The following is a 16384-nucleotide window of genomic DNA, read 5'->3' as shown; positions in this document are numbered from 1 at the left end:
GACAGGATATATATATATATTATTTTGCTGACTGAGGCCAGAGTATGGCAGACTATTATGTCATGGTTATGGCATCACAGCCATTGATCACAGCTCTTTGTTATGGGATAGATCTTACTTAAAACCATGCAGCCGTCCCTTACGTTTATTGGAAGAATGTCAATTATAAACACACTTTGCAAGTTGATTTGTCTGGCGACCAGCAGCAAAATGCTACACAGCACACCTTTAAGTTGATTTGTCTGGCGACCAGCAGCAAAATGCTACACAGCACACCTTTAAAACAAAATGGATGAAGTTGTCTTCAAGAACAAAAAATGAGTTCTTGCCGGTAAGCTTCACCGATGCCGATGTAATATGTCACTAATAAATATCTTGTCTGTCTGCAGTGCACAACTGCAGTGCTTTGTCAACCACAGGGCGTCTGGTGTGAGGTGTTGAGTTGTAGTCCAGGCCCAGTGGTAATTAACATGGAGTGCTGCTCTTCACCCTGGCAACAAACACACGCACACGCACGCACGCACGCACGCACGCACACACACACGCACACACACACACACACACACACACACACACACACACACACACACACACACACACACACACACACACACACACACACACACACACACAGGGAATATGGCCTGTGCACAATACTGCGCGAGTCACGGCACACACGGTGCCCTACACTTAACAGTGAGTCGAGAGGAGAGAGGGAGACGAGTGGAAAGGATGCAGAGAGGAGGAAAGTTAACGAGGAAAGAAAAAGAGGGACAAGACTAGGAGGAAGAGACAGTGTGAGACAGTGAACCTCATTTCATACTCTCTGCAACAGTGAGATAAAGAGGGAGGGAGAGAAGTAGTGAGTGACAAGGAACAGAGGAAAAGTGAGAGGAGGAGGAAGGGAGGGGATAGGTATAGAAGATGGAGAGAGGAAGGTAAATGCTCTTCACTGTGTGTTTGCACATGAACCCTATTCTAGCCAAACATTCAGCAAAACTAGCAGATCTACAAACATATGTGACTCTTTTTGAGACAGTCATGGTGGCAAACCTGTTTTCTCATCTCGCTGTTTTCTGCAAGACATTACTCTATATAAGCCATATCTCCAAAACTGGTGGGTTAAACTGAACAACCAATATGTCAATTTGAAGCTATTATTCCCTGCTCTCATATGACATGAAAAAACGAAAGAAAGAAATATAGTAATAATAATATTCAATGACTTGGCCTCGGTCAGACACCGTCACATATCTTGTGATCTTGTAGATAGTCTATTTCCGGCAAAGATAGAGGCAAAAAGCTAGGGGGCCTATAGACCCCGGACTCCTCGGATTCCTGTCAATGAAGTATATAAGGATTTAAGAGGTTAATTGAACTGTGAAATAAATCCAATCTTATTGTGTTGAATAGATATATAACGCAGCTCAGATTCCCACATGGATCAGAGCGATGCAGTGGAAAGAAGAAAGAGGCCCCTCTGGGATTGAGAGGGATTGAGGGAAAAGGAGGCAGTAGAAGATCTGGGGAAATGGACAGTGCATAATACATATGTACAATACATACACTCTAGCTCTGAATAGAGCAGACAGAACTGATATAGAGGAAGAGAGAGAGAGAGAGAGAGAGAGAGAGAGAGAGAGAGAGAGAGAGAGAGAGAGAGAGATGGAGCAGTAGGGAGATTACGGAGGGGGGGGGGGGATTTTGTCTGTTTTTGGAAGGAAAGATGCAAGTGTGCATGTATTGGGGGAGTGAGATACACTGTGAGAGAGTGAAAGGGATGAAGAATGAGAGAAGATGAGGGACAAGCTAGGCTCGGAGAACAATAAAAGCCATACAACATTTTTAGAGAGAGCAAATGTGTGTTTTTTCAGCCCCTTTCATCATGAGTGATCGGCCTTGCCACTCAGGGACTATTCTTCAGACGACATTGTGATATGTGAGCCTCCATCCTCTGGTGGCGGAGGGATACGGGGCTGACACTGTATGAATATTGATTAAGTGGAATGCTAATTGAAGAGCTTCAGGGCTTGATGAGCCCAAATTAAATGACAATTTACGCTGCTCAGAGGCTTACAGAACCTCTCTTTCTGTGTGGCTCTGTGGCTCTCTGCTCCCCCAACATTTATACATACACACACGAGATGGAACTGTGCTGCAGTCAAACCTCATTTTAAACTTCCAATCTGTTTAAAACGTGATTCCCTTTACTGCCAGTGGCACATCACAAAGAGAAGGTTAATGGTTTTCAAATGTCAGTCTGTCTCTCGCCTTGTCTGTCTCCTGAATCCTTCCCTCGCTCTGTGTGTGTGTGTGTGTGTGTGTGTGTGTGTGTGTGTGTGTGCGTGTGCGTGCGTGTGTGCGTGCGTGTGCGTGTGCGCATAGTGCATGTGCGCGGCTGGGTGCTCTGTACACATGTGAATTTGTGAGAACAAAGTGCACTGTAAAGAGTATTATAGCAACATGTTTCAAAAAGTAAAAAGAAATCACACTATATTGACACAATATTGATCAATGTTATAGTAATTACAGTATCCTAAGCAACTAAGCAAGGTATTATTGTGCTGTATGAAAATCCTGTTCTTCTCAATACCTTTCTTATATATACACACACACTTATCATAATTAACTTGAAAATAAATAACTAAATAGCTTTTTTAATTAACTTGAAAATAAATAACTAAATAGCTTTTTTAATGTGTTGCCCTACCCTGAGTTTTCCTATTAGCTGTAGTACACCCCACCAGTTTGAACATGGGTTTTTACTCACTGTGTGTAGTGTAAATGACATGAGTATGAAAATAATATGAATTGTTTCTTTAAGAATGCAAAGTTTGAAGCTTTACTTGTTGTCTTCCAATTCCTTTCTGTACTTTTCTTATACAGAACCAAAAGTCAACATGCATGGTCCTGAGGAGGTGCAGACATTTTTCCGACATACCACGAGTCCGACCGGCAATAGTCCGACATGCCAATAGTCCGACAATAGAAACACCCCATTTTTACCCCAAGAGTCCGACATGACATTAGCCCGTCAAAGGTTATGCCAGTGAACTGACGGGGTGCATACTTAGTTTAGACTAGTCATTGGTTAGACATAAGGTTGGTGAGGGGTGCGTTAAAACGACCGGATTAAGGTTGGTGAGGGGTGCGTTAAAACCACCGGATTAAGGTTGGTGAGGGGTGCGTTAAGGGTTGGGAGAGGGTTAAGGTTGGGTTTAGGTGTGCTGCCCCGTGGGAGGTTAGGGTTAGGGTGAGGGTTTGAGATAGGTTGTAGGACTAATGACTGGTCTAACCAATCCGGGAGACAGAGACATCGACGCTCTCCGTATGCCACCCCCCTTTCTCGCTCTTGGTACGTTGGAACCATAGACTGTAGAAAATAGGGTTGGAACAAATGCCTGCACCCGGTGCTGAGAGGTAAGGTTTTTAAACGTTGTTTTACGTTTATGTGTAATGCGTCTGCTCCTGTTCTGTGTGACTGGCAGGTGTTCTGGTGGTGAATGTGACGTGGAGAAAGAGGACCTATGTGGGAACTTTGCTTGACTGTACCAAACATGACTGGGCTCCTCCAAGGTAACAGTGTATTATATTTATTTATTGTATGAATGACACTGCATGTGTCTCTGCTGGCCTAGAATCAAATCCTGCCAGAGGCTTCTCACCTTTCATTTGCAGCTACTGTAATTAAAATAGGCCTGGGCTTTCAAAGTGCTTTAACATTGGATCTGTCTACATCACTGTTAATATCCCTCTATTTTTGGTTTCTTACATTTGGCTTTTAATGATTTTAAAATAAATAATCACAACATTTTTCAAAATAATTCTATACATAAACTAGAAAAGTGTGCTCCTCGAAGCACAGGTGTCCGCCAGGCCGGGTTGCCTACCCAGGGCCCGCAAACTTTGGTCATAGCCACTGGAGTGGGATCTGAAAAATGTAACTCATACATCTTGATCACATGACCCTAGAGATAGTTTAGGAGTAGTCGCTAAGTGTGTTTTTAAGAAAACGCACTATAGCAGAAAATGTAATCTGGCACAAACAGAGCCTATAAATTGTGTCGTGATCAAAGGAATACATGGAAAACAGCATGTTGATTGTACTGGTTCAAGAGTTATAGGCTAAAATGTGAAGTGGGCTGTTGTAGCGCCACCATGAAGATATTTTAAAAAATTGGGATGGAGGTTCTTCCTGGGCTTAGTGGGAATGTGCAGGAGTGGCCTCAAAATACCTCAAATCAGAACTGTCTACGTTTCTTATTGCCGTGAAACTTTGCACACACATAGTCTCCCTAGGCTGAGGAAGCCACCCAATATTTTTCAAATTGCTCAGTTGGCCACATGGCAGATTCACTTTTTTTCCTTTCCTTGGATCATTACAAACTCTGCAAATAAGCCACACCCAGTTTTCCACCATATTGCGTTTTCTTTGAAAAACACAGTTTTTGCTACTACTCCTACCGATTTTGTCCAAACCTCACCCAAATTGGTACTCATTATCTCTGTAGTCGCATGTGTTCAAGATCTATCTGTCAGATAGATTTCCACCTTGTTATTACTATTATAATTATTGCTACAGCCCACATGTTAATAATCTTGAAATTGACAACCCACCTGAAAATGTTTTTTTCTGTTAATTATAGAGCTAGAGAGACGGAGAGTCACACTCTATACTATAGAGTGTGACTCTTGAAAGTAGCTCTCACGTCAAACATGTGTGGGCACCCCTGCTCTATAGCAATGATATAGCAAACTATTACTTAAATTACCAGTTGTCTGAGGAAGAGGCTGTGGTGGTTCTGCCTATCCCTGCCTTCTCGCTATCCCTCTACCTCTCTGTCACAAATTGGCCCAGATAGGCCTTTCAACGAATGGAAAAAGATGAAACGTGACTCAAATTGAGTTCCATTTGCATTTATATGATACATATATTTAGACTGATGCTGAATGAATGCCAAGTGAGCTTCCTGCATTTTAGTAATTTGGCCTACATGCAAATTATACATTTTGTTTGTATGTATAGCCCATTTAAATACACGTAAATACATGTATTCTTCAATAGAGTAATAGTCTGTTATTACTAGCAAATACCTGTATAACAGCCTAATAATGTTATAAGGGTTGGGTTTGTCTGACTAGAAAGAAAAAAGGAAAATAAGAGGAGATTTACATCCTTCCCTTTCATTACAAAAATAATTAATTAAACCCATGACTGATTAAATTATCATTTTCAACACATGCTTATTTGAATACATTTTGTGCTTATATTACCTTTTAAACAGTGAGTGTATCACTATCTATTATTTGTTTCATTTGCACACAAGGCAAATGCATGTCTAAGTGAATTCATGTTACTAAGACTTAATAGTAATATTGTTTCTGCTTTCAGCCGCCAGTCTGTGTTGAATATGAACAAAACCATCTCCATTCCCCAAATGGATTACAAATGGGTAGTTGCTTTTATAATTGCCAAGTGGAAAATGTAACAGTCACTGCTCTGCGCACTGAAACCACTCAATTAATTCTCCTGTATGCAAATTATTGTTGTCATGGTAATTACAGCTTAATCTCAGAAACCAGGAACAAAATTGCTTTTTCTCTATTTGGTCATAGTGGGCTTCTGTCCAGAGCAATTGATAAAAGGAAAAATGTTGCACATTATATTGACTGTTCCTTATATTTTGCTTTTAGATTTAGACAAAATGATGATAACATAAATATAAGAATCGTTCCCTTCGTAAGTTCGTATACACAAGCCTCTGGAAAAGGAGCCCCAGCAAAGTACAAAAGATCAGAATAATCAGGGCAGAGGAACTACAAGGTAATGGGGAGTGGATATGTCAGTTGTAGTGAATGTCACCATGTTAAAAAGCCATGCCTGTAGTATTTGTCATGTGTAGTCTGATGTCACTCAATGTGACATTTAATTGCTTAGAAATCAGATAAATGTACTATTATATTCATATTATTAAGATACTAATAATTTCATGTCACCTCAAATCATGTCATCTCATCTCCCCTCACATTGCTATTTTTTCGTCTCGATAGCTTCAGTTTGAGAATAAATATTGTTTTTGTAATTGTATTCTCCTCACCAGGTTTTGTGAGTCCCCCTCCAGTGACCCAGAGACACCAGGGGGTCGTGGCCGGGGAAAACGGATGCGATTGGCCATTGCTGAACGACCCTGTGTTGAGACTACACCCACCCCCAAGGTCAGAGGCCTATCACAGCACAGGAGTCGTGGAGGAGGTGTGGCTGGAACCACATCTGGACAGATCCACAACAAGGGGCGGAGAGGCAGCCTGAACCTCATCAACAGCAATGGCCGAACGCCTGCTTCTTTCTTCGCGGTGGAGGAGGTGAAAACAACCAACAACAGTACCTCCTCCATCTCTTCTTCCTCCTCCTCCTCCTCTGGAAAGCGTAAGAACAAACCTCCAGCTGAACTGGACCTCAGCCTTGTCTCTTCTTCCTCAGACGACATCAAAAACGGGAATGGGAAGAGGATCCGTGCCAAGTCCCGCAGTGCTCCCACCACACCGCAGGGCAAGTCCGACCCCTCATTCATGGACCCAGGGGGAGGGTGCGCCTCTTCACCACCTCCTCCCCCCATCCTCATTGACTGCCCCCACCCCAACTGCACCAAGCGCTACAAGCACATCAACGGACTGCGTTACCACCAGACGCATGCACACCTGGAGGCAGAAGAGCAGAGGAAACCTGAGCTTCAGGAGGTACTCAAGGATGGAGAGAGTGAGGAGCGGCTGTCCGACTGTGAAGAGACAGTCGGTCATGTGACTTACAGCCTCCCTGAAACAAACAGCAACACTAACAGTAGCACTTCCTCTAAGAAGCCAGCTCCATTATACAAGGTGACCCCAGTGGGGTCTCCTAAAAACAGGCGCCTGCTCCTCAGCACTGACCACAGTCCAACTGCAAACTCGAAGACTAGGAGGACTTCCCTGCTGAAAGACGGTCTGATGGATGACCTGAGCAACCTGCCCATCATCTCCAACATGACTGTGGTTCTGGAGAACTGCATGGTCGCAGACCGTAACTCCACAGTAGAAATGCCCAAGTTGGAGGCCGAAGGTTTGATTGACAAGAAGGGAGGTTGTGACAGTAAGAGTAAGAAGGCCAACGGCAAGGTAGAGAAGTTGTCCAAGTCACGAACCAACCGTCCTATCGCTCCAGCACCTGCTCCCCCCAAGCTGATCGCTATCCCTAATACCACTTATCCCACAAGTCCAGCCGATACCACCCCGCAGCAGCAGCAACCTTCACCCATGGCTGCTGTGGGTCTCACTAGTAAAAACATGCCCTTGAAGGCCATCAAGCCAAAGTTGAGCATTGTGGTGGAACCGAGCTTGGTCAAAGCCACATTGGTCACCTGCAGCAAAGAGACCAGGAAGAAAGAGAAGAGGAGGCTGAAGGACAAACATGGCAAAGACACACCCATCCGGACCCCCAATGGAGAAAGCAGTGGAATTAAAATGGAGGACAATGGTGCATCTAAAATTGGCGCCAAAGAGGCTTCTGGAAGTCTCCTGAAAGAGCACCTGAGCAAACAGGAAGTTATGAATGGACTGACGGAGAGCCAGGAGAGCAGAATGGCTAGCATCCGTGCAGAGGCTGACAAGGTGTACACCTTCACCGATAATGCACCCAGTCCCTCTATCGGCGGGTCCTCACGGCTCGATGCTGCTGGTGGTTGCCTGACAGCGGATGGGGGCAGTAAGAACAACAGCCCTGCATACTCTGACATCTCGGATGCCGGTGATGATGGTGGATCTTCAGAATGCCGCTCGGAAGTCTCCAGGTCCAAGTGTGGCTCGGTTGCTGCTGCTGCCTCGGAAGTGACTTCAAACAGTAACCACGGCAGCGCTGGCAAGACTCCTCCCTCTGTGGCTGCGCCATCGTCAAAAGACCCCCAGTCTCCGTACTACCACCATGGCTATGAGCCCTATTACATACAGGGCTACTTACAGTCTGACAGGCAGAACAGCAACGCTTCCGCCTTTCACAAGAGCTCCTCCCATGACAGCAAGGGCAAAGACAGGAAGGAGGAGGTCAAAGAGGAAGACAAAACTTCCACCCACGAGTTCTCCGACTCAAAGAAAGCAGACGGACCTCCTCAGTCCCAGTTACAGCTGGCGATGAGTCAGACCCAGACGGCACTTGCCCAATCCCTCTATTATGGCCAGTACTCCAGAGGACTGTACATGGACCAGAAACTGCTACTGGGCTCCAAGTGCTGCGACCAGCCCCCAGGGGCCAAGCAAAGAGGAGAGAGGGGCCAAGGACTGAGCTGTAGAGATTCAGAAGAAGTTAAACATATGGTAGGGGGATTGGCCAGTGGATCTATGTTGGGCAAAGGAGGGGATGGTGTGAAAGGGTGCTGTGCCAAACCTGTCCTGTCCTATGTGGAGATGGGTGAGAGAGGAGAGAGGGGACAGAACCTGGGCTCCCAGCAGCATGGGGCCAAGACAGCACATGGCATCTTGGTGGACCAACACCAGGGCTTGGTGAAAGACTGCGATGACGTCAAGTCATCCTCCTCTTCCTCCTCTTCGTCTTCTTGCTCCTCTTCTTCTTCAGTCCACAACCCAAACAGTCAGACAGATCTGGACTCAAATGTTTCCTTTTCCAGTGTAAGTTTCTCCCTCTGTCTCTAGCCTGCTGCCACTGTATGGGTGTGTTAATCTGAAATATAACAAGATGATGATATGTTGTGTACAGCAAAGCCATTTGGTGCTAATCCTAATGACAATGTGGTTCATGTGGTGCTTTAGATGTGCTTTGCTGTTTTGTTTCAATCATTTGATTGAAGACAAAGTCATTTGGTTTTGATTTGATGGATGCAAATGGGTTTAAACTATTCAATGAGAATGGAGGGGCAGTGGCTGAGGGGGGGTTGTTTCATGTCCAACCTTAGCTGTAAATGTACATTCAACACATAAATTATCATCTTATCTTTTCTAATACATAAGTGTTGGTTTTGATATGAGATGTTTTTTTTGTTTTTTTTTCATAAATTGTGTACAGATCTTTTTAGTTTGTCCTTTCGCACAGGGTTAACTTCTAAGTCTAGTCTAAACATAGTGGGCTACAAAATAAAATGTTTTATTTTTTTAAATTCACATCTAAGCAGGTGCAAGTTGGGTGGGAGTGGGCGTGCTGCTGTTTCCCTTGGTTTTGCTTAAGCTCCACAGCTATGAAAGCTGTCTTCGTCTCTTCGTTTGTGCATTGTGTATTGGGGGGGGGGGGGATACTGCATCTCTTATCCCAATTAAAAATGGCTGGCTGTTGAAACATCATCATCCCTCATCAACATCCAGAGCCCTTGACAGACAGGCAGTCTGTCTGCGGCTCTCTTTCACAACCACTCAGTGTTTCCTCTATATTCAGACAGCAGCGGTGGGCTGATGACAGCTAGAACACCCCCTTCCCCCCTCCGTAAAACTAACTGTGAACATGAAAGCTGCACTTCACATATTCCCTGAAACCAGAAAATGGAGTAGGAGTAGGGCTACAATTTTAAACAAAAACATCATGTTTTAGTTCTATAACATATAGGACCAAAAAGTAAATGGGACAGAAACAAGGATGGACAGTGAATCGAGCCCCAGTCCCCCCCCCCCCCCTCTCTCCACCCACCGCTGTTAGCAATGAATAATAGGGGAAACACTGCCTCTTGCACCAACACTTGTCCCTCATCGATCTAGCCTTCAGACGGCCCTTCCTGGGGCCACCGCCTCGCTCACAACAAATACATGGAGCATCTTCAGAGTCAGCATGGTCATGATGAGGAGGACGAGGTTGAAGGAGACAGAGCAAAAGAATGGGGAGGTACAATGGAGCCGGCTGCTGGGGCCAAGACCATGGCAGAATGGGGAGTTACCATGGAGCCGGCTGCTGGGGCCAAGACCATGGCAGGAGGAGGAGTTGTGGGGGCTGGGGAAAGAGGCGGAGGTGTAGGTGATCCTAAGAAGGCCAGGGTCCATGGATCCCAGGATCTCCCACCCGCCATCAACGCAGAGGATCCTGATAGGCTGGAGGACCTCGAAGAGCAGGACCAGGAGCCAATGGGAGTGCTTTCCGATGAGTCGCAGAGTGCCCGAGCTGCAGTATCTCCTCCCATGACCCCCCAGCAGCCGTACATCCAGTACCAGCACTCTTCCTACCCGCCCTACCTGGCCATGTGTGAGAGCAGCGGAGGCTCCTACAGAGGGGTGTCTCCAACCCTGGTCCACAACTACCCTGGTAAGGCTATCAATTTATAGTGTATACACACATAGTAAATAGCATGACTTCCATGTGGATCAAGGACTTCATTTGGCTAGTTTATGATAACAGTGACAGTAGTCAGTACTATCAGTACTATCAGTACTATCAGGAGGTGTATTTCGTACATCAAGCTGCCTCACACTAAGAACAGGAGAACAGGTAGCCACATGGCTCACAGGTTCCCACAGTTACTTATTTGCAAGCAGTAGTAACAAGAAAAGGGCACACCCCTGGAGGGGGTGCATACGTTGTTCAGATCCAACAGGCTAATTAATGCCTGTCGGACACATGCACCAGCACCCGCATGCGTGGCTGGTTAAGACTCTCCCGTGGCTCCTGACATTCATTGCCGGTTAAAACTCACCCGTGGCTTCGCTGTGAGGTTAGGGTTAGGTAAGGCAACCGTTAGGTTTTGGGGTAGGGTGTCGGACTAATGCCTGTCGGACTGTTAAGCTGCGTTCAGACCTGAATGTATAAATTCGCCTCGGTTCGTCCCGTTTGTACCGCAGCAGGTCGCGCAGCGCCCGTTTGCGCAATTCTCGTCTTTGCATTGACTTTGTATGTACATAATCGCGCCACTCTAACCATCCAAGTCTGAACACACCTTTAGTACGTCGGACCAAACACATGCACCCACCGTGGATCACATATCTCCGCCAAATTTGGAGTCATACATCACAGATGGCTGATGTCACACAAGCTGGCCACATGAAGTCCATACAGTATATAACTATATAGTATAATTTAGGTGAAGAACTCCACCAAGTCTGTTATGTTACTATATTGGGATACCTTGGAGTGGATCAACAGCCTTTTACCATGCAGGACACTAATAACAAAGTAAAGCGTATGTTTTTTTTTGTTAGTTAGTTTTTGGCGAGATTAACTCCTGACAAACGGACAGACCTACCATCTCATAAATGGCTATCCTTGCTACAGAGCCATGCTGTAAACATTTGAACATGGATGTGGACAAAATTCACATCCACATGTTCCAATCTTTACACCGTACATTTTGTGTATTTATTTCGGTCATTATTCATTCACAACAGTTGTTGAGTACAACTTAGTCAACAAGGTGACTATTTGGCCGAAAAGGTATGGGCTGCCTGAAACCGAAGCTTATTACATTGATGTTTATATTGTATCGATGCTTTAAATTGCTTTGCCTTGTTTTTTTGTGCTTTTTCTCCTTTACCTTGTTCGGCACTTTAGTCAGCTTTGGGCTGTTGTAAATGTGCTATAGAAATACAGTTTGATTTGATTGATCACTATCTCATTTTTTTAATTAATGTATCTTTCCATTCATTTATTTGTTTGTCTTATATATCTCAAATTCAATAACACAATTTCTACATAATGAAGTGATTTCTTCATGCATATAGTATATGCATTCAAATACACATCCATAAACATATTTCTCCACACATGTGTATGCGCATATGTAAGTATGCACACGCACACATTGATTGATTGACTTACTTGTTCATTGCATTGATGCTCAACTTCCTTTCCTTTATATAATTCCTTTATATAATGTCTTGTATATTTTTTATTGAGCATTTTAAGTTCGTTTTCCAATGAGCTCCACAATTGTACATGTCTGTGGGGTACCCGTGTCCTTATGTGAACATAATATGTGTGTGTGTGTGTGTGTGTGTGTGTGTGTGTGTGTGTGTGTGTGTGTGTGTGTGTGTGTGTGTGTGTGTGTGTGTGTGTGTGTGTGTGTGTGTGTGTGTGTGTGTGTGTGTGTGTGTGTGAGTGTGTGTGTGTGTGAGTGTGTGTCTGTCTGACTGTGTGTGTGTGTGTGTGTGTGTGTGCGCGTGTGTGCGTGCGTGCGTGCGTGTGTGAATCAGGCTTCCACTACCCCTTGTATGGTAAAACAGCAGGAAGGGAGGACTGCGAGGGGAGCCAGCCCACCAGAGGTGGAGCAGTGGGCAGTAAACAGAGCAGTGACTCCACAGCTATGGAACTCCTCCAGCAGCAAACCCACCAGTACCATGGCAAGTCCCCTGCTGTGAGTATACACATGGATGGATGATTGATTGATTGATTGATTGATTGAAGAAAATAACACATTGTGTTCTTAGTTTATTGCAATTTCGTAATTTGTAGTGTAGTAGACAACAGTGTCGTCATTGTGCCCTTGCAATATACAGTATGAGAGTTTGTCCTCCATATACACAGTACCACAATTACTAATACTGAAATACTTCGTAAGTTGACTTGTATAGGCATCTTTTATTACAAAAGTAATGTGATGATTAAGTTGCTTCTCATTCGGATTCAGTTAAAGAGAATGTGAGGCGAATAACAGGGAGAAGTGAAAATGATGCAAGAGAAAGCATATAGCTATTACTTAACATGTACAAGCTGAAGATTGGATTATGAAGAAACTTGAGAATGCACTCTGCTCTCTTTTTCTCAGCCGGGCGAGAAAGGGTCCCCAGAGGGGGAGAGAGAGGCAGAAAGAGAGAGGAACCACGTGGCATTTGCCCGACACCTTCACACACACCACCACACACACCTGGGCATGAGCTACAACCTGATGTCAGGCCAATACGACATCTACCAAGGTAACACTCATCTGAGTGTCTGTCCGCATGCACCATACAGCTAATCTTGCTAATTACTTGCTTACTTACTTATATTTCTTGTACTCACCGGCAGCAGGCCATGGACATCAATTCTAAATATTTTTTTAATCCATCAATGACAACAATGTAATTTGACAAAATGTAGAATTGCTAAGCAATAGTTATATACGTAGTTATAGTTATAGTTACTGCTCTAAAAAAGTAAAAATATATATTTTTTTGTGTTGCTCTGTGGCAATTATCATTATGTAATGTAGTGGAACAATACAACACAAAATATATACACAGTTTACATTTGACCACTCACTGTGTGTGTGCGTGTGTGCGTGCGTGCGTGCGTGCGTGCGTGCGTGCGTGCGTGCGTGCGTGCGTGCGTGCGTGCGTGCGTGTTTTCCTAACCGTGCGTTACCAGACTTCCCACCTTAAGGCTTTCGTTATGATGACGTTATGCCCTGTGGAAGCCACTTTCTCTTTCTCATGTGGAATGTGTTTCACTCTGGGAGCGCATTCAGTGCACCCTGTCAGTTTACATGACAGACTCCGCACAGGCAGGAGGAGGAGACGGTTCTTTTGGATCACATTATGTAATGTGGGTAACTCACCCATTGAAACCACAGTAACTATAATGACGTTACTGAATGGGAAAGGTAGTTACTTTACTAGTTACGCAAAAAGTAGTTTCTTTAAGTAAAGTAACTCGTTAGTAACTAATTACTCCCAACACTTATAAGCATCCTGCCTGCCAGGCTCCACCCGGAACTAGCCAAACACAGTAGTAGACTATGGGAATTTGTGTTTTCTGGCTTCATCCTGCAATCAAGTTGCACTTACTGGTGGGAAACTTGTGTAGACCGTACCTGTATATCTGACAGACACCACATCAGAGCACTGTGTTTGACTACGTTTTACAATTTGTCAGAGAGAGAGAGAAACACACAGAGAGACAGAGAGAGACAGAGCGAGATGGAACATGCAGTTTAAGAGCTAATGCATCAGTGTGATTATACCTGTATGCCTCCTGGTGGACATTTGCACCATCATAGTACTTCAGAGGGTTAGGCATGATTTCAATGCATTTCAAGGATTTGTTTTGACCGGGTGCGTGCATGCATGCGTGCGTGTATTGTGAAGATTATTGTGGGCTATTTATTGTTTGTTTTTCAACCACTAGAGGGGGAAGACCGATAATCCTGTTGGTATGTTGCTTTCATTATTGTTGAGACAGTATGAAAAACGCAGTGAGGGAAAGTCCAGAGCATAGCGGAGGTCCTGGAGGACCAGCAGTGTTACACATGGAGCCTATTGCCTCCATTGTATTTCTGGTTGTCTGACTGCTGTTTTTTTTCTGTTGAAGGGCTGAGCTCCAGATCACTGGTCTCCAGTCAGCAGGTAGCAGGACACTCTTCCTCTACTGGTAGGCTGTACTCGTTATATTTTCTTATAGCCGTGAAAAGAATGGCCATTGGTTTCTACAGACCCGTTTGAATCCTGTTTTTCAGCAATTTGAAATCCGCTATCTTTCTATATCCGGCCCGAAATGCTACCGGAAATGACTGCTATTGCCTCCAACTGTACTAGGATAAGATGTAATTACGGTATCTAGTAACAACGACACAATAGTAACAACGGCAGGCTGGGTTGCATGTCACTTCCCCATGGAACTGTCAGCTAAATGCCTACAATGTAAGTGTCCCATTAACATACTGACACACCACAGCAGGATTTTGTTCCATTATATAAGGTCAGCGCTTTATCCTGACTAGACCTGTACGTGCCCGTTGGCCACCGGCCTACTTGAGAGCGATGCAACTTGGGAACCTAATAATACCCGCTGTCAACTTGTTATAGCACCCGTTTTAACTATCTGTCTGTGTCCCACATGGAGATCTCTGTATTTGTCTGTCTGCCTGTGTGTGAAGAGTGCAAACTGACTGTGAAAAGTGGAGTGGTTAAGTAATCAATTTGCAGGTGTGGGGTTACCATGGCAATCAATTGGCTGAGGCAGAGGCTGGAAATTGCACAGGTGAGGGGATTTAGGCTGATTAGGCCCACTGGCAGAGCTGACCAGAGCCTTTTGGGGTGGTTCTGGAGAACCGTAGGGCCGACCGACTCGATACCGGGCACTGCACTCCCTGCGGCGGCGGCGGGGGGGGGGGGGTTGCCTGTGTTGAATGTTAAGTCGGTGGGGCAAACGGTTCTCGAGTAACGTGCATTACAACAGTACACACGCGCACGAACGCACGCACGCACACACGCAGACATGCAGAGACGTGGCACATTATAGTAGGATATGCTTGTTGTTTTAATACGACAGCGGAGTAGCAAATTGATCAACACATTTGTAATGTGTGTGTGTGCGCTCGCGTGCGTGCGGATATACAGGTAGTTCAGTCTCAAATATGGAACACTCACTAATATGGAACTAGGTACTCTATTAAGGTAGAGAGAGAGACAGTACTTTATTGATCCCAGAGGAAAATTAGGTTTTCAGGCAGGAGTCCATAAGAGAACAACATAAAACACGGTATACAAGACAGGAAAACATAACTGGAGGGGACGGACGGACGGACCACTACTACAGTAGAACACAACTCGAAGGTCACAGGTTTGATCCCCGGGACAGTACACTGTGTGTTTTGTAGTGACGAAGTAATCATTGAGTGAGAAACAGCAGCTGTAAGTGTGTGTTTTGTTTTTGTTTGTCTCCACAGAGAGTGAGGGGAAGAAGTAGGAGCATGTGCGTGCCCTGGCCTCCCATGTGGAGCAGCAGAATTATCAGACATCAATTCCATGGTGTTGAATAAGCTTCTCCTCCCTGAGAGGCAGAGAACAAAAACACAGACAAAACAAAAACTTTCTTTCATTTCTTACTAACAGCCAACTGTTTTTTAACACACCCTGAAGAATGAACAGAACAACGGACATGCAGTCAGAGAGTGGGATTGGGATAACTTTGGAGGACAAACTAACTATACAAATCCATGAAAGCCCCTTTTGAAGCTTTTTGAATTTTAACAGTATTGGGGCATGAAGTGCATAATCATGCACCAATCTATGGAGACTGAGCCATGCCGCTCGCCTCCATAAAGGCACATCTATTGTAGTGTAATATGACTGAATGTACTGACAATGACTTACATTATCCCAATAGTGTTGTTTCATTGTTTGATTTTAACAAACTCCTACTGGGGATAGGAGGCTAAAGAGTATATTATGATCATTACAATTATGATTATTATGATTATTATTATTATTATTACTGAAGTGGTCCTCCTCACCTCCCATAGTGCTGAGCCTACATTTGTATTACTAATCTGTACTTGAGCGTAACCATGTTGATTGTACTGTCTTTATGTGAGAGTAAGCCTTCACGTCCACCTGCCCAGTGCCATGTAGGAGCCCAGTAGTGTATATATTCTGTATAGATTCATGGCAGAAACACTAACATGCTTTATCATATTCTCTGTTGATTTTCATCAGCCATGCTAGGGCACAG

General features: G+C 44.6%; 1 protein-coding gene across 1 annotated transcript in view; it reads left to right on the top strand.

Moving 5' to 3' along the window:
• Positions 1-15841, top strand: part of znf608 (zinc finger protein 608) — a 42288-nt gene extending 26447 nt beyond the window's left edge. Inside the window, exons 3-9 of the mRNA XM_079516962.1 lie at positions 3489-3576; positions 6102-8655; positions 9730-10267; positions 12148-12308; positions 12720-12867; positions 14243-14302; positions 15600-15841. Coding sequence (XP_079373088.1) covers positions 3489-3576; positions 6102-8655; positions 9730-10267; positions 12148-12308; positions 12720-12867; positions 14243-14302; positions 15600-15619 — 3569 coding nt within the window. The 3' untranslated portion in view covers positions 15620-15841. The remainder of the gene's footprint in view (positions 1-3488; positions 3577-6101; positions 8656-9729; positions 10268-12147; positions 12309-12719; positions 12868-14242; positions 14303-15599) is intronic.
• Positions 15842-16384: the final 543 nt, after the last annotated feature.

The sequence above is a fragment of the Electrona antarctica genome (assembly GCF_951216825.1).
Source record: "Electrona antarctica genome assembly, chromosome: 12".
Taxonomy (NCBI): domain Eukaryota; kingdom Metazoa; phylum Chordata; class Actinopteri; order Myctophiformes; family Myctophidae; genus Electrona; species Electrona antarctica.
The sequence above is the reverse complement of the archived record's forward strand: the minus strand, read 5'-3'. Positions and strand labels throughout refer to the sequence as shown.